Source organism: Schistocerca nitens, chromosome 2 (assembly GCF_023898315.1).
Source record: "Schistocerca nitens isolate TAMUIC-IGC-003100 chromosome 2, iqSchNite1.1, whole genome shotgun sequence".
Classification (NCBI taxonomy): Eukaryota; Metazoa; Arthropoda; class Insecta; order Orthoptera; family Acrididae; genus Schistocerca; species Schistocerca nitens.
In genome coordinates, this window is record NC_064615.1 from 1171154095 (window position 1) to 1171181848 (window position 27754).

A 27754-nucleotide genomic window follows, 5' to 3' on the forward strand; every position below is an offset into this window, starting at 1 on the left:
GAAGCATGATGAGTGATTGGCTGGAATGCTTTGTAGAAGTCACAGAAGTCCCTTAACTTATTATCCTAAGAAGCAGTACGAACTTTTACAATTTCGCTTTTCACGTAATTTTGGTATCGCAAAGACATTTCCCTGAACGGACTTTGGTGAATCACAGGCCTTCCAGCCTCGTTCGGGCTGTCTGCAAAACAAGCCAGTAGCTCTATCGGCTTTTATGCACGTCCTCACTAGTCAGTGGAATGGGCGCCGCCTCCCTCTCCTAAAATATTCCATCTCAGCTCTGAATAGGGGACAGAAGTTGACTTTGTGTTGCTGCCTTTGGTCAGTAAGCACGTGTGTTGCTAGTGGACACAAAACTAGGTAAGTCATGATGTGTTTGAGTTAGGAAGCCAGTAAAGCCCTATCTTGAACCCTTGTAAATTCTTTGCATATTTTTCTACATATTTCGTGTGAAATTGATTTGCTTTCGAGACGCATCGGACTTTGCGCTTGTGCCTCGTCCGTTATTTGGACACACTGGGCAGCTACGCTAAGTAACACCATTCGTACTTATTTTGGTCAATGAATCGCTAGTGATTTTTCCCCTGTCTTTTAGTTTGTGTGTTACATGAATATTTCTGAGTGAATAATTTTTCTTTTTGGGAAATAGAATATTGTTGTATTGTGTGTAATGTTGAGACAACATGGCGATTTCATTCCCCTGCCACATATGAGTCAGGGGAGAGCTGGCAGCGGCACAGTCCACCTCTCTTCAGCCAAACAGTTTAACAAAATGCATGAAATGGGAATGCTTACAAAAAAATACAGGTGAATAAAAGGGGGACATGTAGATGATGAGAGTTAAAATACACACTAATATAGGGAAATGCACAGGGGGACAGTTGTAAAGAACACAGCTGTCATTTCTTGTGCACTTAAAATCACTGTAGTTAAAAGTCGGCCACAGGAGAGAATCACATGAACAATCATGGACTATATACAGGTCGAGCACACAATTTAAAACCACATCACTTGATGACACTGTATAATGGAACCACACACAACACTAACTTAGACCACATGATAATGAATAAAAATCAGGGGAGGATCTGCCAGGGGTGTGTGACAAGGGTGAAGGGAAAAGGAGGTTAGAAAGAGGGGAGAGAAATGGGGACGAGGTGGGGGGCACGCCACAGGGGGGTCCGGGAAGGGAAGGGACAGGAGAGGAAAACAGCTGAGATGGGGGTGCAGGGACTTGGGGAGTGGAGGGATGGAGGAGAATCCACTCTGGGAGAAGGAGGGAGAGGAAAAGGGGGACCCTGGGGAGGAGGGGGGGGGCGACAAACCAAGGTTACAGTTGGAAGGAGGGGTAGATGTCACTGTGAAGTTCAACATCTGGGAGGGGGAGGTCATGTGGCGAGTGTATAATTCGTTTGTATAGTGGAGTTAACTGATAAATATTCTAGTTCGAGATAACAATATTAACTTTCTTTTCAAATGATTCCACTATCGAATAAGGAATTTGCGCTAAAGTTATGTAAAGATGGGGATGTGAGGCCACTTTGTTCTGTTAACAGTCTGGCAGCGAATCCTCCTATCAGTATACGAGGGGTACCTAAAAGAAATCGGAATATCATTCCCGTGGGCGTAGTTATTGTAGTATGTTTTTCTGCCGCTAGGCGTGTATAGAGCAACTCATTGCCACTACAGTGACACCTGTATTGTCGACATGGCTTGTTCTGTTCAACAGTAGCGATTGTTTTTGGTAGCGCCGTTTTGTTCTTGCGTTTTTTATGATGGAAAGTCTAACTGACCAAAGTGAAGCAGTAAAATTTTGTTTTCTACTAGGTAAAAATGCTGCTGGTACTGTTCTGGTGTTGGAATCGGCTTACCAAGATGACGGCGTGGGTAAAACTCAATTGTACGTGAGATTTGCTCGCTTTAAAAATTGCGACATGTCGATTGATGACAAACCTCATTCTGGACGTCCATCAACTGCCCAGTCGACGAAAATATTGAAAAAATTCAATAGCTTATGCTCACAGACCGTCGATAGACAACTGTCAGAGATTAGTGTGTTATTTTGGAGGTCGGTTCAGAGAATTTTAACGGAAGATTTGTGAATGAAAAGGGTTCGTGCCAACGCACCTGCACACACAGCCATCTCTGTTAGTTTTTGGCTAAAAATGGCGAGGTTCCACTGTCCCACACATCTTACTCGTCTGACTTGACGCCGTGCGACTTTTTATTATTTCAACGCATTAAAAGGGGCATGAAAGCACACCGATTTGACAACACTGAAGAAGTCAACAAAAAACCAGGGGGGTAGCTGTCAGCTTTTTCTAAAGATGAGTACAAAAAATGTTTCGGACAGTGGAAGTATCGGTGCGACAAATGTATAAGTTGTAATGGAGAGTATTTTGAAAGGGATAAGTTTGTTTCGTAAACAATTGAAAATATATACCCTTTAAAAATATTTTTAGTTTTTTTGGACACCCCCTCGTAGTTTGCATGCTTATTATTTCCAGTTATTTGCAAGCACTGTCGTAATTTGCTTTCTGCAACGGTGAAGGTCCCACACTTTCTTTTTCTCATCTCATTATTTTTACCTTATTCGTTGTTGAGAAATATTCCATTGCTGAGATGTTGTCAAGCCAATAAGATCAGTTTAAACTGTGAGGTATTTGTTTTGTAAATAAAAACCGTCTTTTCATGCTGCAGTGTTTTATATTTCTCCCAGATACATTTGGTTTTTCACATCAAGGCATCATCAGTGGGGTATAGAATGATACAGTTTTTTTCGATATGTGTTATTTGTAGATTGTAAAACAGTTCGCGTCTCGTTTATTATGTAAATAAGCGATTACTTATAGTTTTTAGTTGGCTTATAGGTTTTAGTTGCCATCTGGGATTCCTTTCATCTGGTCACATGCTGGAGGTCGCATTACAGCTCTGTTTGCGAAACATTAACATGTTTTTATGTTCGGAACTTTCTTTTTCCCACTTTTCATCTTGTCTGCCCTTATTGTTGTAATGAATTATCAGACTTCTGTCACTAATTATACATATTTTATCGTAAAGAGTGATTTCAAGACGTAACTGCCATGAGTTCGCTATGTGTCTCATCCTGTTTTTGTTTGTTTGTTTGTTTGCGTACGTGTGTGTGTGTGTGTGTGTGTGTGTGTGTGTGTGTATGTGTGCGTGTGAGTGAGTGTGTAAGCGAGATAGAGAGAGACAGAGAGAGAGAGAGTATATGAACATTTAATTTTTTGTGGGGTGCAGGTGTTAGTGGTTATTCAGTGCAATTTGTAGATTGTTGAATATGAATGTAATAGCTCTAAGAGAATGATTGAAAGCGTTGGTTTAAGTGTTTTGTGGAGAGGTTGATGGACAAGTGAGTGGAAAGGGGTTGGGTGAAATTATTATTATTGTTATGAAAATTCTCTCTTGTGTGGTACTCAGTTATTTCACAAAATAAATTATTCTATGCTTGCTGCGGAAGATGGCCACGCAAACAAATTCGTTAAATTGTGAGAGCTTAGAGTGAATTCCAATAACTATTTTTGATTTTTGTATTGAAAAGTAACATACTTTGAGTAATAAATGTCATGAATCTTCTTTTTAACTGTCGTACCATCTCCCCAACTCTGGTTAACATTTGAGAATTTGCAAACCACTTGTAACGATTTTCATAATACTTGTAAGTAAAATAAGAAAAATGAAATCATGTCGTCGTACGATCGGTCGGATGTTGCGTTGCCAATGCGTACTGCGTGTTATTTGAGGAATTAGATTCTTGACAGGGCTTAATTTCATCTCTGATCCTGCACGACCTTTGCAAATGGGACGGACATTTATAGGTGAATTAGTTATCATTCTTGGTCACATAAAATTACCGTAGTTTAATAGCCGCATTAAACCAAAATCCATTTAATGCGGTGAAAGAGAGTGCGTTATTAGGAGATTGATAATAAAATATATTAATTATAGTTGTCTTAGGCGGGTATTCTAACGTTTACGTAGAATTCGGTATCCCTTTCTTATTGATGTTATTACATTTGGATTGTGGGGCCCTCAACTATTCGGTCATCAGCGCCCGTACAAATTCCCAGTTTTTAAACAGTCCAATTTTTCACACAGTCAAGCGAGTCACTGTCTCGAATGATGATGACGAAATGATGAGAACAATGCAAACCTCCAGTCCACGTGCAGAGAAAATCCTCAACCTGACTGAGAATCGACTCCGGGACCCCGTAGTCGAGCGGTAGGAAGGCTAGCCACTAAACCACGACCTGCGGACGGTTTCCTATTGAGCAAGGCCATCCTATAAGTGTAATCTGTCCTAGAAATCCCATAATGCTGCTTCTCGTTTCCTGACATCTCTTTTAGCACTTCTGTATGTGTATGAGTCAACTGAGAATGATCTGTTAGTTTTAGGAAACAGAGGTCACGTGAGACATAGGTGGCCCTCTTTGTGCGTGGTATACAACAGGCTCTAGATGCCGGCTCCCAGGCTGATGCCATATTTCTCGACTTTCGAAACGCGTTCGACTGTTCCGCACTGTCGCTTGCTCTCAAAAATCTGATGACATATGCGGTTGGATAGAGGGTTTTGTAACCAGAGAGTAGTATGTCGTCCTGAATGGGGAGACTTCAACAGACAAGCGTTACATCAGGTGTGGCCCGGGGCAGCGAAACAAGTCCGCTGCTTTTTACGATTTACATAAACGATCTGGTTGAGTGTATTGACAGCGGCATTAGACTGTTTTCCGATGATGCTGTAGTCTACAGGAAAGTATTATCGCGCGAAAGTTGTGATCAATGAGGATTTGCAGAAAATAAATGCGTGGTGTAATGACTGGAAGTTATCCCTCAGTATTAGTAAGTGTAACCTACTGCGTATAACAAAGCAAAAATTCCCATTAACGTACGAGTACAGTCTTTGGAAGCGGTAACATCCTTCATGTATCTGGGTGTGACTATTCGAAATGATCTCAAATGGAACGATCAGGTTGCACAAGTAACGGCTAAGGCGAACTCTAGAGTGCGGTATATTGGTAGAATCCTGAAGCGATGCAGTCCTTCAATAGGGGAAATTGTTTATAATACTTCAGTTCGTCCAGTCCTAGAGTGTTGCTCATCTGTATGGGACCGTCAGCAGTTGGGTCTGATTCAAGAGATTGAGGAGGTCCAAAGAAGAGCGGCTAGGTTCGTGACTGATAAATTCAGCCATCGCGACAGCGTTACAAATCTCATAGAACGTTTGGAGAGGGACACACTTCCAAATAAACGACGCGCTTAACGGAAGGGGCTGGTCACTAAATTCTAAAATCCGATCTGGGCCGAGGATGTAGAGCATATATTATCACCACCAAATTTCAAGTCGCACAATGATCACCAATCAAAGATAAGGGAAATTAGAGCGGGTACTCAGGTGTTCAGACAGTCGTTTTCCCCTCGCGCGATCCCCGAGTGAAACAGAGGGGGAGGGGGGGGGGATATGACTTTGGCCAGAATTGTGCCCTTCGCCACATACCGCTTGGTGGACACAGGAGTATATACACTACTGGCCATTAAAATTCCCACACCACGAAGATGACGTGCTACAGACGCGAAATTTAACCGATAGGAAGAAGATGCTGTGATATGCAAATGATTAGCATTTCAGAGCATTCACATAAGGTTGGCGCCAGTGGCGACACCTACAACGTGCTGGCATGAGGAAAGTTACCAACCGTTTTCTCATACACAAACAACAGTTGACCGGCGTTGCCTGGTGAAACGTTGTTGTGATGCCTCGTGTAGGGAGGAGAAATGCGTACCAGCACGTTTCCGACTTTGATAAAGGTCGGATTGAAGCCTATCGCGATTGCGGTTTCTCGTACCGCGACATTGCTGCTCGCGTTGGTCGAGATCCAATGACTGTTTGCAGAATATGAAATCGGTGGGTTCAGGAGGGTAATACGGAACGCCGTGTTCGATCCCAACGGCCTCGTATCACTAGCAGTCAAGATGACAGGCATCTTATCCGCAAGGTTGTAACGGATCGTGCAGCCACGTCTGGATCCCTGAGTCAACATATGGGGACGTTTGCTAGACAACAACCATCTGCACGAACAGTTCGACGACGTTTGCAGCAGCATGAGCTATCAGCTCAGAGAGCATGGCTGCGGTTACCCTTGACGCTGCATCACAGACAGGAGCGCCTGTGATGGTGTACTCAACGACGAACCTGGGTGCACGAATGGTAAAACGTCTTTTTTTTTCGGATGAATCCAGGTTCTGTTTACAGCATCATGATGGTTGCATCCGTGTTTGGCGACATCGTGGTGAACGCTCATTGGAAGCGTGTATTCGTTATCGCCATACTGGCGTATCACCCGGCGTGATGTTATGTGGTGCCATTGGTTACACGTCTCGGTCACCTCTTGTGCGGATTGACGGCACTTTGAACAGTGGACGATACATTCCAGACCAGTGGCTGTACCCTTAATTCGATCCCTGCGAAACCCTACATTTCAACAAGATAATGCACGACCGCACGTTTGAGGTCCTGTACAGGCCCTTCTGGATACAGAAAATGTTCGACTGCTGCCCTGGCAAGCACATTCTCCAGATTTCTCACTAATTGAAAACGTCCGGTCAATGGCGGCCGAGCAACTGGCTCTCCACAATACGCCGGTCACTACTCTTGATGAACTGTGGTATCGTGTTGAAGCTGGATGGGCAACTGTAACTGTACACGGTATCCAAGCTCGGTTTGATTCAATGCCCAGGCGTATCAAGGTCGTTATTACGGCCAGAGGTGGTTGTTGTGGGTACTGATTTCTCAGGGTCTAAGGACCCAAATTGCGTGAAAATGTAATCACATGTCAGTTCTAGTATAATATATTTGTCCAATTAATAATCGTATATCATCTGCATTTCTTTTTGGTGTAGCAATTTTAATGTCCAGTAGTGTATGTACATGTAGGTGTAGAAACTAGTCTTGACAGTGAAGGTTACATCGTAGCAACAGCAATACGGTGACTAGTGATAATGTTCTCCAAACTTATACAGAACAGTAGGAGATATCTGTCAACGCGTGCACTGCTTGTGTTTGTTCCAGTGACGGTCTTCCAGGAGGGTAGCTACCTGGTGGCCTACTCGCTGCTGGGCTGGGGCGTGCCGGTGCTGATGACTGCGGCGTGGGCCGTCACCACGGCCGTGCGGTACGGCGGCTCCAACAGGTCAGCACACGCACACACACACACACACACTGCTGCTGCTAGAGGTACCACAACAGTAACAGCCGAAGCACTCCCCGTACCTTCCAAACTTCGCAAACGTCGCAAAAGTACACGTGCCTGACTTGCAGCACTAGCACTCTTGGAAGAAAGTTAGGAGATGTGGTACGGGAGGAAGTGAAGCTGCGACGAGGGGGAGTGAGTCGTGCACGGGTAGCTCAGTTGGCAGAACACTTTCCCACGAAAGGCGATGATTCCCCAGATTCGAGTCCCGGTCCGGCAGAGTTTTAATGTCAGGAACTTTCAAATGCACTTCTTTCTTGTTCGGCACCAGCATCAGCTCTATGCAGCAAACATTTCTTGCAGACACTTGTCTAGTGTGATTATGAATGCATATGGGAGCAGACGTTGGTATTATGATGAGGTCATAGGCACCTCCAAACACTGCAACAGCTTTCATACGACTGGGAACTGTGACAGAAATCAGTTTAGATAAAAAATTTGCCATTTTCTTGTTGTATTGTGTACAGATTTCACGTCTGTAATCACTTCCTTTGTTCACATTTTACTTGACTCAGATCACGTGGTGACCTGAATCTGTCTGTATAATACGCTTCTGTACACTCAAGGGAATGTGGAAGATAATTTCTTATGTGCATCTGAGATGCTGCTCGGAAAGAATGTGAGCTACTCAAGTCGATGTTTATTCATCGTTACCACGCCCAAGTTATATAACTAATCTGCTGGCAAATTCTACTGTTTATCTATCGCATTTGGGTTTAGTGTATTCATTAACTCACAACTTTTCCTACAATAATTATCATGTGCTTTCATGAGATGCTGTGGCACTTGCATTTTTGCTGGATTCGGTTAGGGGTTTACGTGCTACAAACGGTCGCTATTGGAAAATGGTCCAAATGGCTCTAACCACTACATCCCCTAGACATAGAACTACGTAAACCTAACTAACCTAAGGACATCATACACTCCATGTCGAGGCAGGATTCGAACCTGTGACCGTAGGAGCCGCGAGGTTCCAGACTGAAGCGCCTAGAACTGCTCGGCCACAGCGGCTGGCCGTCGCTATTTAGATTTCCTGTTTTAGAAATGGTTTTCAGCAAACTAGATAAATGACTCAAATGCACTTATTCTGAGATTTTCTGCTGCTACACACGTAACTAGCCGAGACAGTAGCGTAGCTTAAAGTAGTTAAAATGTGTAATAGCATACGAAGCTCATCACAGCTGACAATAGATCACCATAGTAAACATGGTCACGAATGTAATTTCTTGGCTTCACTCTCGGAATAAGAGGTCACCCATACCACAAATACACTGCCTTCTGACGGATAGTTTCTCTGGCACCACAAAGGCTGTTCATGGCATTACACACTCAGACCTGAATAATCGGCAAGTATATTTTTAATCTCCTACAAGTAGTAGTTTCCGAAGCTGAATGTCTCTACGTTGAAAGCAAATCGCGACCGCTCCGCTCATGACTATACCCCTGCGAAACGTTCTGTTTAAGAAAGAGCGTCATACATGTAATATTTTCAGAGCTACATATTTCTATATTTGATAGTGAGTATTTCCTTCGATACATCGCTATGAAGCCAATTGTGTATTAAAATCGGGCGAATTAGGATTAATCTTTAAATATTTTTGAACCAGGACCTGCACGCTACAGAGCAAAGAAGAACCCCACTTCACACTTTGTTTCAGGTGCTGGTGGGGCTACAACCTGACGCCATACTTCTGGATTCTGGAGGGTCCCCGCCTTGGCGTTATAGTGGTGAGTATAGAGTTTAGTACGACACTAACACATTTTACTAGACTTACCTTATTTTCTCCTACTTTTTTGTTTTTTGTTTTATTTACTTGTTCATTTAACGGATAACATGTGACAGAAATTAAGTGATTTCAACGAAAATATTTCATCATATTGGTTAAGCAGACATACGTAAAACATCCATGGACTATTATCCCGTAGCTGCTAAATGGATTCCATGTCATGCGCTGTCAAAAGTTGAATTTGGAAATCTTTGTGTCCCCCATAACTGCATCCGGCAGACTGTCGCGCACAATGAATGATTATCATCAAGAAATGAGATTTTGGGCGACGTATGTTCGGAAAGTAGTTCACCTTTTAGTTTAACGACATTGCAAGAAAGTAGAGACCGTACTGAAAATTTACTGGTGATGACCAATGCATTTTGTGTCTTTTGCGTGCGGAATTACTAATACTTTAGAACGGACGTATGTGTATGAGTCGTGTGATTGCTTTTGATCAAAAGACAAAGGAACAGATCAGATCGACTCTATGATTACCAAGCTCTAGGGTACGGAATCTAGTTGCTTTGGGAAGAACCAAACGTAATTAGAATGCTTCAATTAGGAACATGCGTCTAGAAACCTACTTCAGTACGCTTGAGGAGTATTTCAGTACTTCGGCGTTAGACCATAGACTTCCTACCATAAGTTTGTGGTCTTTGCCATTTGAGAGACACTTGGGAATGAAAAGTATTGAATGGCTTTTATTAGGCAATTGTTTCAGTACCTCATTTGTTACGCAATATGATACAGCAGATCCGTTTTCACTCGTCACTTTCAGTACGTTACGTGGTGCTGGCCTGCTGTCAAATGCTATAGCTCTTTTAATACCCATCCTATTGTTCTTGGGCGAACGGACTTCGATTCCTTCGACTAAGCTAAGCAGAGCAGCGCTAATAAACAGGAATCGCGTTGATGAGGACAAAGGCTCAAATCACTGTTCGATCATCTAGATCTAAGTTTTCCTTTGTTGTCCTAACGGCTTAATGGTGAATGTTGGGCTGGTTCCTCTGACGAATGGACACGGCAGACTTCATTCTCCATATTCCCTAATCCATGTTCGTGCGTCGTCTTTAGTGATCTTCATCATGAAGTGAAATCCTTATGTTTGTTCGTTCGATGCCTTTCCACAGTCGATTAATTAAGATAAAATAAGACAATTAGTACTTTTTCGGAGTTATTTATCTATCGCCATATAAATCTTTATTTAATTATTTTTCCATGCCAATTACATGACAAGTCAAAGTTCTCTCTTATTTCCATTTGAACATTTGTATTGGTTAGCAGCGCAGGCCCATAAATAATTAACCAGCATCAGTTAATCATGTGAACTTGAATGTGTTTATGCTCTTTAACATTAACAGTATTTAATAACCTGAAGTTACACTTAACTATTCCTACTGAGATATTCTTTGAGAAGAGAAAAGAAAGGCATGGATTTTTTGAGAACTAAAATAAACGCGATAGGAAATATAGTGCCTCACAAAAACGCTTAAGGCACCTAGAAAACTTCGTCGAATGTCAGTACAACAAGAAAACGAGACACCACCGGTGGGTGTGTAAATTATTACCGTTGCAACTCACTCTGATAGCCACCAGAGTGTATTAATGTTGTTACCAGGCCTCGTAATGCATATACAACGGGCGTAACAACCGTCAGACGTTGAGCGATCACTGTGAAGCCCACGATAGTATCCAGATTTGTTGGGCATTTGGATGAGACAGTGGTTCCAATGTTTGTCAACGGCCTCGCCGCAGTGATAACACGTGTTCCCGTGAGGTCAGCAAAGTTTAGCGCTGTCGGGCTGGGCTAGCACTTGGATGGGTGAGCATCCGGTCTGCCGAGCGCTGTTAGGAAGTTGGGTGCACTCAACTCTTACGAGGCAAACTGTGGAGCTACTTAACTGACAAGTAGCGGCCCCGGTCTCGTAAACTGGCATACGGCCGGGAGAGCGGTGTACCGACCATATGCCCCTCCATATCCGCATCCCGTCACGCCAACGGGCTGAGGATGACACGGCAGTCGGCCGGTACCGTTGGGCTGCATGAGAACGTGATGGCAAGCATACACGCAGTCTAGTTTCTGGCCAACAGAGTCTGACCACCGGAATGGATGACCGCCTTTTTGTGCACCAAGCACATCGTAATCAGTTAGCACGTGCGCTTGTCATCCGAGAACAAGGAAGAGACTCCGTGAAATAGAATGCGTCATCCCGCACCATTAGCAGGAGACTAACAACAGCCGGAACGTGTATCGTGTCGATGACACCACAAAAGAAGCGCAACGTTTTGGTTAGTGCCGTTACCGGGAAGCATGGGCTGCTGACGAACGGTGTCGCATTGTGTTCAGCAATGAAACGCGATCCTTCACTACCCCGGGTGACCATAATCAGCGAGTATGTTTGTGACCTGGGGGAGGTCCCATTCTTCCCATAGGTTACAGAAGCACAGTAGTATTAATACTGGCGTTCGGGTGTGGGTCTGTTACTTTAAAATCGAGTCTAGTAGTAACTAAGCGAGCTCGTAAGTCGGAACAGTACTTTATCGACAGCCTGTATAATCAACTATCACCTCTAATGTAACAGTATTGTGGTGCCATTTTTCAACACGATGATACTCGTTTTCAAATGGCATGTGTGTCTGAATTGTCTGCATTAGACTTCTACGGCTAACAAAATACCAAGATCTGTCCCCTACAGGACATATGTGTGACCAGCTCATCCGTTAACTGCATCCCACTGCCAGTATAAAGCATATAAAACCACATCTATCACACGAGGACCAATTGCCTTAGGAGAGAATACAACGACTTCTGGACAGTGACACTCTTCCCAACCGAAACTCTGCACGGATCCAGGTCAGAGAGAATGCAACGTCATTTGGAAAAGAAGACTGACACTCTGAAGTTCTTTGTAAATTTGATTCGATTTTGTAATCACTGAAATAACATCACATACTCAATCCACCAGGGAAGTTTCGTTCTGTTTCCGCCTCCCATCCTGGTGCTTCACTTTCTTTATAGGTCAGTGTATAACAGAAAAGAAATTCTGGCCACTTAAACCAACAATAGAGCAGGGCTTGGGAGAGTTTCTAGCCCTGCATTTATGTTGGGCTGCTGCCTTTAATTTACTAATTTACATCAAAAACTGCTGATATAGTGCCATTTCTCTAACTCTGATAAAATAACAATCATCTAAAATGTAACGTATCAGTTGCTCCATGCACACTGACTGAGAAAATAATCGCAACACCGAGAAGGGGTAGTGCGGTATAAACGAAAGCTGTTCAGTTTTTTGTGCCACTAACATTTAAATGACACTAGTCGCACCGCTATGAGCATGAAAATCACGTTTGCTTTAAATACACGCTGTAACGGTCCTAAATGTCACTACCTTTGAGAGTGCATGAAAGAGGTCGTGTAATAGGGCTACGGAAAGCTGGATATTCCTTCTGCCATATTGCAGAAAGACTTGGCAGGAATGTACCTACTGCACATGATTCCTGACAGCGGTGGTCACGAGATTGTACGGTCACAAAAAGACCAGAGTCCGTACGTCTCCGTGACCATCATATTCGTCGTATGGCCAGGGCGCATCGTACTACATCTGTAGCAGCAGTTTCAACATCCGTTGGCACCACAGTGACACAGCGAACTGTTACGAATCGGTTACTTCAAGGACAACTCCGAGCCAGACACCCTGTAGAGTGCATTCCACAGATCCCAAACCACCTACATCTGCGACATCAGTGATGTCAAGAGAGAGCTCATTGGAGGGCAGGGTGGAGGTCTGTTGTGTTTTCTGATCAAAACTGGTTCAGCCTCAGAGCCAGTGATGGCTGAGTATTGGTTAGGAGGAGGCCAGCTGAGAGCCTCCGACCAACCTGTCTATGTGCTAGACACACTGGACCTACATGTGAAGTTATGGTATGGTGTGAGATTCGGCATGTCAGCAGGAGCACTCTCTTGGTTATCCCACATACCCTAACTGCACATCTGTACGTCAGTCTGGTGATTCGACCAGTTGTGCTGCCATTCATGAACACCAAACTAGACGATATTTTTCAACAGGGTATCGCTAGCCCACATAACACTGCTGTAACCCAACATGACCTACAGAGTGTCGACATGTCGCTTTTGGCCTGCCCGAGCACAGATCTGTCTCCAATCGAGCACACATGGAACATCATTGAACGAAAACTTCAGCGTCATCCCAAACAGCACCAACCGTTTCTGTATCGACCGACCAGGTGCAACAGGCATGGAAGTCTATCCGACGAACTGACCTTCGGCACCTGTACAATACAATGAATACACGTGTGGACGCTCGCATTCTACATTCTGGCAGTTGCATGGGCTACCAGCATGTCACAATTTCCATGGTTTGTCTCACATTTTCGTTGACCTGTGATCTTGCAATGTTAACACTTACACATATTACATAGACAGATGTATTCCCGAAATTGCATAACACTACATTAATTGCTTTTTGGTGTTGCTAATTTTTTCCATCAGTGTATTTCTCCTTCTCATTATAGTTTACATATGACTGATACTGGCTGAAAGCCTGTCGCGAATTATTCTATATAAGATTGGTTTGCATTATCGGTGGCTTCAACAATTTCATCGCCTGCGTCATTCACTCGCTCTCTTGTGTTACATTGTCCGTACAGACTCGGTAGAAAGTGCACTGGATACTGTATTTCCTAGAGTATTTAAATGTGTCCATTGGGCTGGATCATCGTTTGCGTTATTTAAGATCTCTTGTTTTTCCTCTGACACACTCATGTGTCTAAATTGTCTGCAATATAGTACAGAGGCCACATCGTTGACGTTCATGAACATTCTATTGGTGTAATGTGTTCCCCCTCTCTCCACACTAAATAGTGACCCCACTCACTTGCCATAGTGAAGCGGGAGTCGTCGGAGAACACCATTCTGGACCATTGTTGCTGGCCCATACCAGCATGCTCCATACACCAACGAAGTCTTTCTCGGCGATGATGTGATGTTCTGACTGAAGCTAGATGCATTTAACACGACTCCGAACATATTTAATCGCCGTGAAATGATTCTGGCAGAGACGCGTGTACAGGTGGTGTTTGCAATGTCTCCAGCGATCTGTCTTGGAGTGGCACGTTAGTTCCTTTCCGCTCCTAGAGCTGCATATGAATCCGGTTGCGGTGTGGTGTAGCACGTACGACCACCGTCATTATTTTACATAGTATTTCCACGTTCAACTGCCGTTTTTAATCGCGAGATGGCGTCTTTGGTCACACCCATTACTGTGAGCACAGTAGTGACATTTTGACCGGCTTGGAGGCGTCCAACTGATCGTCCACGATAGTAAGCAGTCAGATGAAGTCTTGCAGACGTGTTGCCCTACCACATGGTATACCAAACTAATCATGTCCACAACAAGCTTCGTCAAACACCGTACTGCATCAACCGCCGAAGGCACAAAGCGCGTTCGTGCACAAGCTTAGCAGCAGTTAGCACGTCCCGCCCTCTAAATTTCCGTTTAGTAAAATTGGCGATGTGTTCTGTAACAATTGTCAGTTTTGTGTAGCAACTGGCAGTTGTTTCTTAACAAGTGACGGTTGTTCGTTAGCAATTGACAAGCTGTGTAAAAGTGACCCATATAATACTTCAAGCGTTTTAAAACAGGCAACAAAGCTACATCACTTGTCCGTATTGCAAGTGACGAGAGTTAGGTTGCCTGCCTTAGGGTGCATGAAGTTTATTCCAGGACAGGTTTCTTTTGCCTACCCTCTAGTCCTTGGGAGCAGATCGGGAGCGTCTGCTGCAGTTTTATAGGGCTTTCGTCCGGTCGCGTCTTGAGTATGGATGCACCGTGTATGGGTCAGCGAGGCCTTCGTATCTGAAGATTCTTGACGCAGTACACCATGAGGGTATCAGGCTGGCCACTGGTGCCTTCCGTACCAGTCCCATCCCCAGCCTGTGTGCTGAGGCAGGAGAACCGCCGCTCGCCATCCGGCGGAAACTCCTCATGGTGCGACGGGTGTGTCAATTCCTTGCCTGTCCTACCTCCCCTGCGTACCCTACCGTTGCCCGACCGCCTCTGGAACGTCTCTTTTCCTGTCGTCCCAGGGCAACGAGACCATTTGGGATTCGTGCCAAACATTTGCTTGAGTCCCTTGGTGTGGAGCGTGTGCCCCCCCAACGACTAGGTTTTACTCGCCTGCCTCCCTGGTTGCTCCAGAGGCCCAGCGTCCTTTTAGACTTGTCAGAGTACCGGAGGAGCTGCACTCCTGCGTTTGTTTTTACCTCCTTATTTTATGATATTTTAAACCAGCATCCCGACCATGTACCAGTATTTACGGATGGCTCTAAACAGGTTCAAATGGCTCTGAGCACTATGGGACTCTAAACAGGGGGACTCTGTTGGTTGTGCTGTTGTTTTCCCTGATCGAGTCATCTAGTTACGGCTTCCTGCGGCGTTTACCACCTTTGATGCTGAATTGTTTGCAATCTTGCGGGCATTGGAGCAGATGAGATGTGTTCCCAGTCTTAAGTTTCTCATCTGTTCTGACTCCCTGAGTGCCCTTCAGACCATGCAACACTTGTACCCAGCGGATACGGTCGTCCAGAACATCCATGATGCCCTACTCCACCTGCAACGGCAGGGGAAGGATGTTTCTTTCTGCTGGGTGCCGGGGCACTTGGGTATTAGGAGAAACGAACTGGCGGATGTGGCTGCCAAAGATGCATGTTCCCTCCCTCACGTTGTTGAATGTGCCGTCCCCCTCCATGCTGTTACTTCACTTTAGCGTTTTCGTGTTATGCGTCAATGGGAAGAGGAGTGGCTGGCAGTCGGTGAAAATAAGCTGCGTTTGGTCAAGGCCACCACGCGGCCATGGCGTACGTCCTGCCAGTCATGCAGGCGGGATGAGGTTCCCCTCACTCGCCTCCGCATCGGGCACAGTCCCTTAACGCACGGTTTTTTACTCCGGCGGGAGGACCCCCCAATCTGCAGTGCTTGTGGCGTCCAGATAACTTTCTGCCACATTTTACTTCACTGTCCTTTATTCTCTGACCAGAGGGCGGTAGTTTCCTTGCCACCGGATTTGCCCTCTATTTTGCAAGACGATGCAATGACTGTGGTTAAGGTCTTACGGTTTTGTGTCCTGTCCAATTTGTTGCCTCGGATTTTAGGGAGAGGATTTTAATGTGCTGCTGGGTGACTGGCTCACCCAGGTTTTAGGTAAGAGGTCCGCCAGTCACGATTACCTACTTGTTTCACTTCGATTGCTGTTCTCTTTTCCTCGTGTTTCCTTTCCTTTTTTAGTGCGTTTCTTCTCCTCTTGTTTTGCCTCTGTATGTGAGGATTTGTAACTGCGTCAGGTCTGTGTCTTTTAGCCGTTCTCCTTGTTCGCTGTCCGTCTTCGTCCCTTCACTGCATGTGTTCCTGTTTCTATGCGTTTGAGCGCTGATGACCACGTTGTTTAGCGCCCGAAAACCTCAAACACACACACACACGGATTTGTTTGTAATTTTGCGGCCCTCTGATTTAGTTACTAGGTGTCTTTGTAATTTTCCTTACACTAGGTATGGCGTAGAACGTTTTATTAGCTGCTAATATCAACTTACTAGCTGTGACCCGCGGCTGCGCTCGTATGTCAGTTCATATGATGAGACATGGTGAGTAAGCCATCATACGTGAAAAAATGTCTGGGCTCCTCACGTATCTGCATGTTCGGGTAACATAATTCGTGATGAGCGCCAGCCTATTTCATTTTACTTACTGGGGTATCCTCTGTAATTCCTCAGAGTACAAGCTATCTCTACATTAAATTTCATCAACATACAGGGTGACCCAAAAGTCTGTTAATGTTTGAAAACGGCACTGATTCACGGAATAATGTAGTGAGCAGGTAGAACTTGACACACTTGCCTGAAATGACATTGACGCTTGACTGAAACCAAAACCGAGTGCAAAACTCGACCAGCAGATGGCGCTGGACGGTAAAACGTCAGTGACGCCACAGGTGAACAAGTATTACGGCAGTATTTGGGCTACCGAAAATCCAGGAACTGTCTTGGAAACCTCTTTGCATGACGGGAAGGTAACATTGTGGTGTAAATTTACCACATCAGTCGTGATCCGACAGTTTTTCTTCGAGGAAATGTTGGGTGCTGATTTTAAAACTATTGGCATAACGGGTGCGAGGCACGTCCATTTGCAACAGAATCACATCATCCATAGCCTCGCTGAGAAACACCTGCTGGAAGACGAAGGTTTCTCGGCTCTGCAGCCTGATGGTAGCGTTGGTATACCGCGAGGTGTCGGGAAGTGTCATACTACCCATCTTCTGGCGCAACGTCGAGATACATCAACGCTACATCCCGGCTGGAGACACGAGAAACCTTCATCAGCAGTATACACAGGGAAAGCCTACAGTCGCACCTGCTGGAAGGTACGACAGGATGACGCTCTCCGCCATATTGCTGCACGTGTGGAAGGTCTCTTGTGCACGTAGCCTGGCGAGGATCGCGTGCCAAGTCACCACTTCCGTCACGTTTGGGTTCCCAGGTCTTTAGACTTCAAAATGGTTCAAATGGCTCTGAGCACTATGGGAGTTAACATCTTAGGTCATCAGTCCCCTAGACTTCGAACTACTTAAACCAAAGGAAATCACACACAGCCATGCCCGAGGCAGGATTCGAACCTGCGACCGTAGCAGCAAGACGGTTCCAGACTTAAGCACCTAGAATCGCTAGGTCACAGCGGCCGGCTCTAAACTTCAATCCGTATGATTATTGGTTGTGGAGTTATCTAAATTCGCAAATCCACCGCGATCATCCGAACTCATTAGCAGTGCTAAAAGACTAATTCCGAGCGAAATTTCTCACCATACCTACCGACATGCTGTCGGTGCTGATAACAGCATTGTTCCTCAAATACAGGTACAGTTGATCAGTAGTGGCCAACAAATTGAGCGTTTGTTATAATTGATGTCGCCTTTGCTAAAAACCAATTGTTATGCTAATTGTTGCTTTTGGATCAAGTGAAGCTCCATCTGTAGCTAATTTTATGTACTTTCTTTTGTTTCAATAAAATCCCATGTCGTTTGAAGCATATGTGTCTACATTTACCTCTCTAACTACGTTATGCCGTGAAGTATTGAATTTTCCAATGTTAACAGACTTTTGGGTCACATGTATGTTCAGCAGTTCGGTCACGAAATCGTAACAGACAAACATACTTTCGCATTTACAATACTAATAAGGATTAAGGCATGGATTATGTACTCACTTTGTCCAGTACACTACTAGTCTTTTTGTCTACAGCTGTGATCGAGTGTCGATACAGACTATTGCAAATTAAGTCTTCCGCGTAGTTCCGTCCGTAGTTTTCAGAATATTGATGTAAACAACATTCACAGTCGCTAAATTGTATCAATATAGTATCATCAAATTTTTACCGTTAAACTGTACAGGGTGATTCTTATTAACATTTAAAAACGCCGTAAGTGTCGAAGATGGCGATGAGACATATAATTCAATACAAGACACACAGGGTCGCAAATGTCGGGAAATACCCTAAAAGTAGAAATAAATGTTGAACATATCACGTCACCAGATGACGTACCTCGCCGCAAGTGCAGCGGTTGTCAATGGGAGTGACGGGATTGTTGCGCGATGCAATACTTGCATTCGAGTACGTGATGCAAATTTTGAAAACCTCTTCTAAATGTGATGCGTTGTGAACGTAGGAGGTACAAAATTATTTTAGTCGCTGTAACTAAGAGAAAGCTGTTCTTGTTTTTTATGTGTTCCCTTCTGTCACTTCTTTTGTGGGCAGATATTATTTAATGAAGAAGTCGTAGGTCATTCACTGGTGACGACGCTTTTCGGAAGCTTATGCTGATTTGCGAGGCGCACGAGAAAGTCAAGCCACGGCGCGTACGTCACGAAGGTAGGCCGAGCTTGCTCGCTCACTCAACTGAGCAGAAAATCTGTTTTCCCACACATGTTAACTCGTAACTTAGTGTATGTACAAACGAGAATTGCATCATCTTCCGAAATCGTTACTATGGAATTTTATTGTTATTAGTCCTACAATGATAGAAAGTGCATAGGCGTACTAATAATTCGTTACGCCTGTATTGGGGCACAACAAAATTAAAATCATGTCAAAATGATCATCAGCTGCATAAGGCACCACTTCTTGCATGAAATGAGAACTGTTAAGCAAAAGAGACTAAATGTTACAAACAAGCCGATATACCTTATATGTCGAGTAGTAATGCAAATCAGTAAGACTTCATAATAGCAAATTCCAGTAGAAGTCATTCTCGTTAGTACTTACATGACCAGGTGCGAGTTAACCTGTCTTCGTGACGAACGCACCGCGGCCTGTCTTTCTCGTGGGCCTCGACTCATTTAGTTGTGACGAAGTGCGATAGGTTTTTGTTGTACTGTACTTTGCACATACTCAACATTTCTCAACCACTTCCGCAGAATTTGCTGACATCTGCGTCTTATACTAAATTACTTGTCTCAGCGTCATCTACGAGGCTTCGGAGGTTTTTAAATGTATTGTATGAGCAGAACCACATGTTATATTTACTAGAGAATTCTTGTCTGCAGTTGAACTTCCTGTTTCTGCTGAACATCATCCGTGTGCTGGTGGTCAAACTGCGGCAGAGTCGCACCAGCGAAATAGAGCAGGCCAGGTGAGTAAAATTAGTCAGTATATGCCACCGCCACCTGTTAATAAAGTACATCAAAATTTAATCGAATCTCATATGTGAATATGAGATTTGCTTCTATGGAACATTTCAGTTTACTCTCTATTAATGTTATTTACTATTTTGTAGTTGCAGTTTTGAGCATGTTTGATCTGCAACAGAATTTTAATTATACGGGTAACTGCATGAATGAAACTAAATTCAAATACCAGTACATCTGTTTGCTATGATGTTTACTCTGGCTTAGTGGTGCCAATAGATTTATAGAGGACCTCGCTTAGTGGGAAGGCGCTCTCATCGGCCCTATGTTAAAGAACAAAAAAATTTAATCTTCAGCGCACCATTAGAAGAATTTAGAGAATATAATGGATGTTGTTTTGTAGGTATAGACGAGAAATATTGCCAAGAAAATCCTCCATAATATGAAAAGTCAACAGAATCTAGACTCATCGCGTTCGTAAGGAACTAATTATCGAGGTGAACCAGTGTGCAAGGTTTCTTCGACGTTGACCGTTGTCCTTGTGTAATAAGAAAACTCATGAGGATCCATGGATTCTGTATCAGTTAACGAATAGTGTTGCCATAGTGTATTCTCGCTCTCCGCCGGAAACTGTCATGCTCGACATCCGTCAAGAGCAAAACGAAATCTGCCGGCGCACGTAAGGTCTAAAAACTTCTGTTACTAATCGTAATTCTGTGTCCCTTATGAGGCTGTGAAATTTTTTATGGAGCAGATATGTGATTGCGGGCACCTCTTTCCCCATTATAGTAGCGAGTTATTTTCGAAAGTTTTCTTTTTCTACAAAGGTGTGAGTGCCTTCGATGCACGTTTTATTGAATGTTTGATTTTATCCGGCCTCCATTTAACAGGATGGCGGTTACGCCGTACTACAACTCTTAGAGAGCCGCAAAATCCTATTAGAGAGAAAGCAAATAAATTTTTTATTATGTTCCTCAAAGAATTACTAGTTGGAAGGAGTGCAGTTTTCAAGTAATGATGAGCTCCTGAGGGCTTGGGACAACGATTGTGTCTTGCTCCCTACATAAACTTGAGGGGACTGGTTTAGGAACTGGTTTTGGAGGATGGAGAGGTGTATTCAAAGTGACGAAAATAAATTTGAAAAAATTAAATAAGTACAGTTGTAATGCTAAAGGTTCCTAGTATCCTTTGTATCAAGTTGTTGTATGAAAACGGAATCTCGCTAAATTTCGAGAAAAAAGGCTGTTTTTAACTCTGTACAACATAAAATGTATTCGCAGTTTCGAATATGACAAACCATCAGCTATATAATGGAATGACGACAGTGAAAATTTATGCAGTACCAGGACTCGACCCCGTATTTCCCACCTATCGCGAGTGGTCTCCTTCCCATTAGGCTACCCCAGCATGCTTGACCGAAACTTCCATAATATGTCGTCTACCATAAGTCTACATTGTGCGCTCGTACTGCCGGCCGCGGTGGTCAAGCGGTTCTAGGCGCTCAGTTCGGAACCGCGCGACTGCTACGGTCGCAGGGTCACATCCTGCCTCGTGCATGGATGTGTGTGATGTCCTTAGGTTAGTTAGGTTTAAGTATTTCTAAGTTCTAGGGGACTGATGACCACAGCAGTTGAGTCCCATAGTGCTCTGAGCCATTTGAACCATTTTTTTTTTTTTTTTTTTTTTGCGCTCGTACTTCTGTTATGTATAGTCTTGTGCTTGGGAGACATTTTAATTAAAAGTCATTTGCTCGGTTTGGCTGATAAATACAGGCATTGCATTGTACTTCTCAACAGTGAAGACACTGCAGTATCATATTTATCCACCTACACTGAGCAACGTACGACTAAATAGTCTCACCTGTATCGGAATAGACATGATGGACGTACAAGTGCTGGTTGTAGTAACGTGGTTGATGACATATGGAAGTTTGGGCCTGGCCATAAAGCGTACACGGATAACTTAATGATTAGGCGAACACTAACGATAAGTGGGAAATACGGATTCGAGTCACAGTCCAGTACAAATTTTCACTGTCGTTATTACATTAGACAGCTGATGGTTGTCCACAAGCGTTGCATTGTACCTCTGAACAACACAGGCACTGCAGTATCGTAAACAGTTACACCAGCAATTGATGTAACATGTCAACAGGAGTCAGAAAACAGGATAAATTGCTCCACATGTTTACCTGTATATAGTGACGAAAACATGGTATTCTGATACCTCCGCTGGGGCCCACTTTTGTCGACTCACAGTGCCAGTGACCAGGAAGATGGGAAAGCCAGAGACGTCTTAGTACGAGTGCCAGAGATACATTCTGTGGAATGAGACTTGCACTCTGCAGCGGAGTGTGCGCTGATATTAAACTTTCTGGCAGATTAAAACTGTGTGCCGAACCGAGACTCGAACGCGGAGCCTTTGCCTTTCGCGGGCAAGTGCTCTGTCATCTGAGCTACCCAAGCACGACGCACGCCCCGTCCTCACAGCTTTACATCTGCCAGTACCTCGTCTCCTAACTTCCAAACTTTGCAGGAGCTCTCCTGCAAACCTTGTAGAACTAGCACTCCTGGAGGAAAGGATATTGCGGAGACATGGCTGAGCCTAAGCCTGGGGGATGATTCCAGAATGAGATTTTCACTCTGCAGCGGAGTGTGCGCTGATATGAAACATCCTGGCAGATTAAAACTGTGTACCGGACCGAGACTCGAACGCGGGACGTTTGTCTTTCGCGGGCAATTTGCCAGGAAGTTTCATATCAGCCCACACTCCACTGCGGAGTGAAAATCTCATTCTGGAAACATCCCCCAGGCTGTGGCTAAGCCATGTCTTCGCAATATACTTTCTTCCAGGAGTGCTAGTTCAGCAAGGTTCGCAGGAGAACTTCTGTAAAGTTTGGAAGGTAGGAGACGTGGTACAGGCAGAAGTAAAGCTTTGAGGAAGGGGCGTGAGTCGTGATTGGGTAGCTCAGATGGTAGAGCACTTGCCCGCGAAAGGCAAAGATACCGAGTTCGAGTCTGGGTCCAGTACACAGTTTTAATCTGCCAGGAAGTTTCATGCATTGTGTAATCACTCAGGTGGTCGGCTGGAGGATGCCCTCGCCTCGCTTAAAACTGGACACATTGCAAAGAGCCTGGTGGACATTGATAAGATTGCCGGAAATTGATGGACCCCTGTAGCCATTGGTGCAGAGCATAGACATAAAAGAGCCAAGAAATCACACAGGGAGGCGTGTGAGCCTAAACAACTACGGAAGAAATATGCATGCTTAAGAGATATCAACAGATTCTTTGACGAAGCTGAGAATGTCCGGGCTTTATGCAGGGATAGCCGTTACAAAGAAGTCGAGTGTGGTTACTTTGACAGCAACTTAGAAATGCAGAGAAACATCCGAATAATGTGCGATCAATGCTGGGAATAGCCATGACAGTGACAACAGGAGAAATATGCCTATTCTCGAGTCACACAGTATCCCACGCAAGCTAGGAGAGTTCCACCTATCACTGGGAGCCGTGGTCACGAGACGGCGATAAGCGTTGGCCAGCATTGCAAATTTAGTCCGCCAGTGACAATTCCATGAGGAGAAAATTTCGAGTAGTTAGTGAGCTTAGGAGAGTGACGAGAAGGAAAGAGGGGAGACAATGAGACAGCGCGGAAGCGAGAGGACTTAAGGGCCACATTGCCTACCATCCGCCTTCCAACACCATGAAAACGCTGCTTCCGCTACGATGGCACCCGGCTAGTGTGTTGCGGGCCCTCGCTACACAGCCGCGGGCTACTTAAGAGAGCTTCCGGTTCGCCACTGCACAGCTTCGAAGTGACGGGTTGTCCAGATCAGCGCCTCCCGCCGTCATCACCACACGATAAACAAATATGAACCTAGGTGAGATGATTCAGTCCCCCTCATTCCCCTTAACAAATTAGTCATCTCCACGCTTAGTCAATTCGGCTCTGAAATTTGTGATAATTTGTTTTGTTTTGTGTGTAAACGCTACTACAATAAATGCTCTCATTTCACGATTTATTCACTTAAACAATCTGTTCCATTTGCTTATCAACCCCTTAATCGCTTAGCGTTTTGCTGTTTGAGTTTCCTTGACTATTGATGCCGCTTAATCTCTGGAGCTCAACGCAGGGCAATATAGATTCGTAGCAATCTGCATGTCAATCCATCCAAGAGATCAAAGAATTCTCAATTCACTACAGTCCGGTACCCAGTATAGGGCCATTCCGTTATTAATCTTCATGTAATTTCCCGTCTGAGAGGAGAATTTTTCAGTTCACTACGAAATACAGTGAAGCGAGAAAGAAAGTCGTATAGGCATGCGTATTCAAATACAGAGATACGTAAACAGGCAGAAAACGGCGCTACAGTCGGCAACGCATGTATAAGGCAACAAGTGTCTGGCGCAGTTGTTAGATCGGTTACTGCTGTTACAACGTGATGTTACAGTCGGCGCACGAGCGATGGGACGCAGAGTCACCGAGGAAGCGAAGAAGTGGGCAAATTCCCGTACGACCATTTCACAAGCGTACCGGAATATCAGAAATTTGGTAAAACATCAAATCTCCGACATCGCTGCAGCCAGATAAAGAAAATAATCGTTCAGCGTGGCAGAAGTGCAATCCCACAAAGTGCTGCAGATTTCAATCCTGGGCCATGAGCATATGTCAGCGTGTGAACCACTCAACGAAACATCATCGACTTCAGCTTTGGGAGCAGAAGGCGCACTCCTGTACCCTTGATGACTGCACGACACAAAGATTTACGCCTCGCCTGGGCCCGTCAACACCGACATTGGATTGTTGATGAGTGATAACATGTTGCGTAAAAATCCTGTCTGATCACCTCCATCCAATCATGTCGATTCGGCCGTTCCAGAATTGCTACGTAGTGGCTCCAGGAACACTCTTCTCAGTTCAAACACTTCCGCTGGCCACCAGACTCCCCAGACACGAACATTATTGGGCATCTCTGGGATGCTGTACTACGTGCTGTTCAGACGAGACCTCCACCTCCTCGTACTCTTACGGATTTAGGAACAGACCTGCAGGATTCATGGTGTCAGTTCCCTCAAGCACTACTTCAGACATTAGTCCAGTTGATGCCAACTCGTGTAGCGGCAGGTGTGCCAGTTTCTGTGGCTCCTCAGAGTACATCATTCCAAGCAATGCATTACAGTCTGATAAGAAGACTGATATCCAACCTACAACACTAAAAGAAAAGTGACCTTTTGCACCCTTCATTAAAGATGTTGGTGGCTCAGAAAAGAGTTCAATATTCGTCAATAAAAGATTCTTGATCTTTTTTCCAATGACATAAGATGTCTGACTGGTAACAAAGCAAGTTTTAAATCCAAACTAACATCAGTTCTTCTACAGAACACCGTATATTGCATAATCAAATCTTTATTTACAAGCTGGTAGCATATGAAAAAACACAACGTTTTAAATTTGGTTACTTGAGTAGGACTAAAGAATAATGTTGTCTACAATATTAAGGAAAGATAGAGAAAAGATATGTAATGTTGACATTCCAACCTGGGCTTCGTTTGGTTGTTGATGTTAAAGGTAATCATGTAAACGTGTCCTGTGAACTAACTCGTCCTTCGTCCCCTCGAAAAAAAAGAAAAAAGAAATAGTACAGTTATTCTCTGGAATTCGTAGCTAGCTAACTGATAACTCACTAGCTTTCCTGGGCAGTACGTCAGCAGGGTATTACACTTTTCCTTAACAACAAAAGAGTTGGGACTCAAGTGGAGGTAATACTGACGTTCCCGAAGGATTTTCGTAGTTCACCCAGATTTTATTTAACCTCTGGAGCTGTTGCTGAGTAGACTGTACCCTTTTTGTGTTTTCAGAGAATAAAACATAGACACACAATGGGCAATTGGAAAAAAAGTTACAGGGTTAGCCAGGGAAACGGGCAGTTTGGAGATGGCCTTGACAGCTGGAATGTGAGTGGTGGGGGTAATGGCGGCCGTCTCCGTTCTACCTGCATGTCCCGCCATTTAGCTGTGATGGATCGTTGGACGGGTGAACATCGCGGCTACGCGGTGAAAGTGTATTATGCGAATGGTGAGAGTTTGGTGAAAACGCGACGTGCTTTTCGACGTCATTTCAACATACCGCACAACAGGCCTGTTCCCTCGGATAACGCAATTCGTTCGTGAATAAACAACCTTGAACAAACTGGATCAATGTCTAAAAAAGGAGGTGGGAGTGCAAAAACCGTTCGAACCCTTCAAGACATCGCTGCTGTTTAACAGGCAATGCTCAAAAGTCCACGGCCATCTGCCAAGCAACATGCTCTACATCTTGGAATAAGTAACACTTCGGTGAGAAGGATCCTTCGTCAAGATTTAAATTTTCACCCGTACAAAATACAGATTTCGCAATCTCTCAAACAAGGTGACTATCAGAAACGGTTACAATTTTGTGATGAAATGGCCAGAACACTTGAAGAAAATGACGACCAAGTACACCACTTGTGGATGGGCGATAAGGCGCATTTCCACCTCTCTGGTTTCGTTAATAAACAAAACTTCAGATACTGGTCGGAGGAAAACCCTGGCGCACTTCATGAAACGCCTCTTCATGCTCAAAAAGTGACGGTTTGGTGCGCAATGTCGGCAAGAGGGATCATAGGCCCGTTTTTATTCGAGGATATCAATGGAAGTGCTGTGACTGTTAACTCTGTGCGTTACATTGCGATGATCCAGAACTTTCTTGCGCCAGAACTCGCCCGTTTTCCAATGAATAAACACACAATATTTCAACAAGATGGGGCAACAAGTCACACTGCAACAGTTGCCACGAATGCTGTGAATGCTTTGTTTCCAGGCGGCGTCATTTCCCGAAATGTGGGTTATCCCTTGGCCCCATCGCTCTCCAGATTTGACAACCTGCGACTTTTTGCTATGGGGTTACTTAAAAACACGAGTTTTTCAGATCGATCCACCAAGAACTATCCCAGCCGTAAAACAACGAATTAGGGACGGAATTGAAGGAATAGCAGTCAATATGCTGCAAAATGTCATGGGAAACTTCCAGGCCCGGCTGCAGAAGTGTATTGATTCCAATGGAGGACATCTGGCAGATGTTATATTCAAGGAAAATTTTTTACTTATTGTACAGTAAATGGCTACCTTTGTACTTTATATTTATAACCATTAAATTAAAGAATTGGTTACTTATTTAAATCTTCCCGTTTCACTGGGTAACCCTGTATGACAAAACGAACTGGGTTATGAGGTGAACCTTTGCAAGAGCACGCTGGTAACGCATGTGATATGCAACGTTCTTTCATTGACGATAATGTCGCCTGAATATATCTCAAACACCAATGTATTATGAATGTATTGAACGAACCTTTGAAATCGCTCACGGGCTATTGCAAACGGTAAGCTCTCAGATTAGCAGATTTGAAATATCGTGTTCATTTCCAAAAGCCGCTTAGATAATATCTATCCTCACAGAGAGAAAGTTGGAAATAAGTGGCAAGCAGAAAGAGTTTTTCCAAATGTTCATCTACTTTGAATATAGCAAACGGGGTATCAGTCAAACTACTGCTCGCTGATGGCTTTTAAATCTCAGTGCAACGGCAGTATCCATTTCCAAGTTTTAATCACAGCTAATCGAGCGACCCACATTCAGTAAGCTAGCAGTCCTGTTACTTGCTGGGAAACTGAGCAGTCTCCGTCGGATTTTATTCTGGCTTTTACCGTCTGTTGGCTGGGAAGAGCTCGAAATAGTTTAGCCAACGCTCGTGGTAACTGCTAAGATTATAGCACCCTTATATGTGTATTTAAATGAAGTGGAAAACAAACTTGAAACAAATAAAGTAGTATAATTTTACAGGAAAGGCTACACTAATCAAAGATAGTCTGTAGCTTTATTAGAGTAGTTGCCCGTTTGGCGTTAATAAGCGCCGTTGAGCCACCTGAAAGTTTAGGAAAGCATTTGTAATTAATTACAATTGTTTTGGCAATGACGCTGACGTTCTCTTGTCCACGTAAAATGTAACA

General features: G+C 44.2%; 1 protein-coding gene across 1 annotated transcript in view; it reads left to right on the forward strand.

Annotated features, from left to right (window-relative positions):
- LOC126235632 (PDF receptor-like) overlaps nucleotides 1–27754 on the forward strand; it is a 368747-nt gene that overhangs the window by 308749 nt on the left and 32244 nt on the right. The window contains exons 8-10 of the mRNA XM_049944344.1: nucleotides 7088–7208; nucleotides 8927–8996; nucleotides 19647–19732. Coding sequence (XP_049800301.1) covers nucleotides 7088–7208; nucleotides 8927–8996; nucleotides 19647–19732 — 277 coding nt within the window. The remainder of the gene's footprint in view (nucleotides 1–7087; nucleotides 7209–8926; nucleotides 8997–19646; nucleotides 19733–27754) is intronic.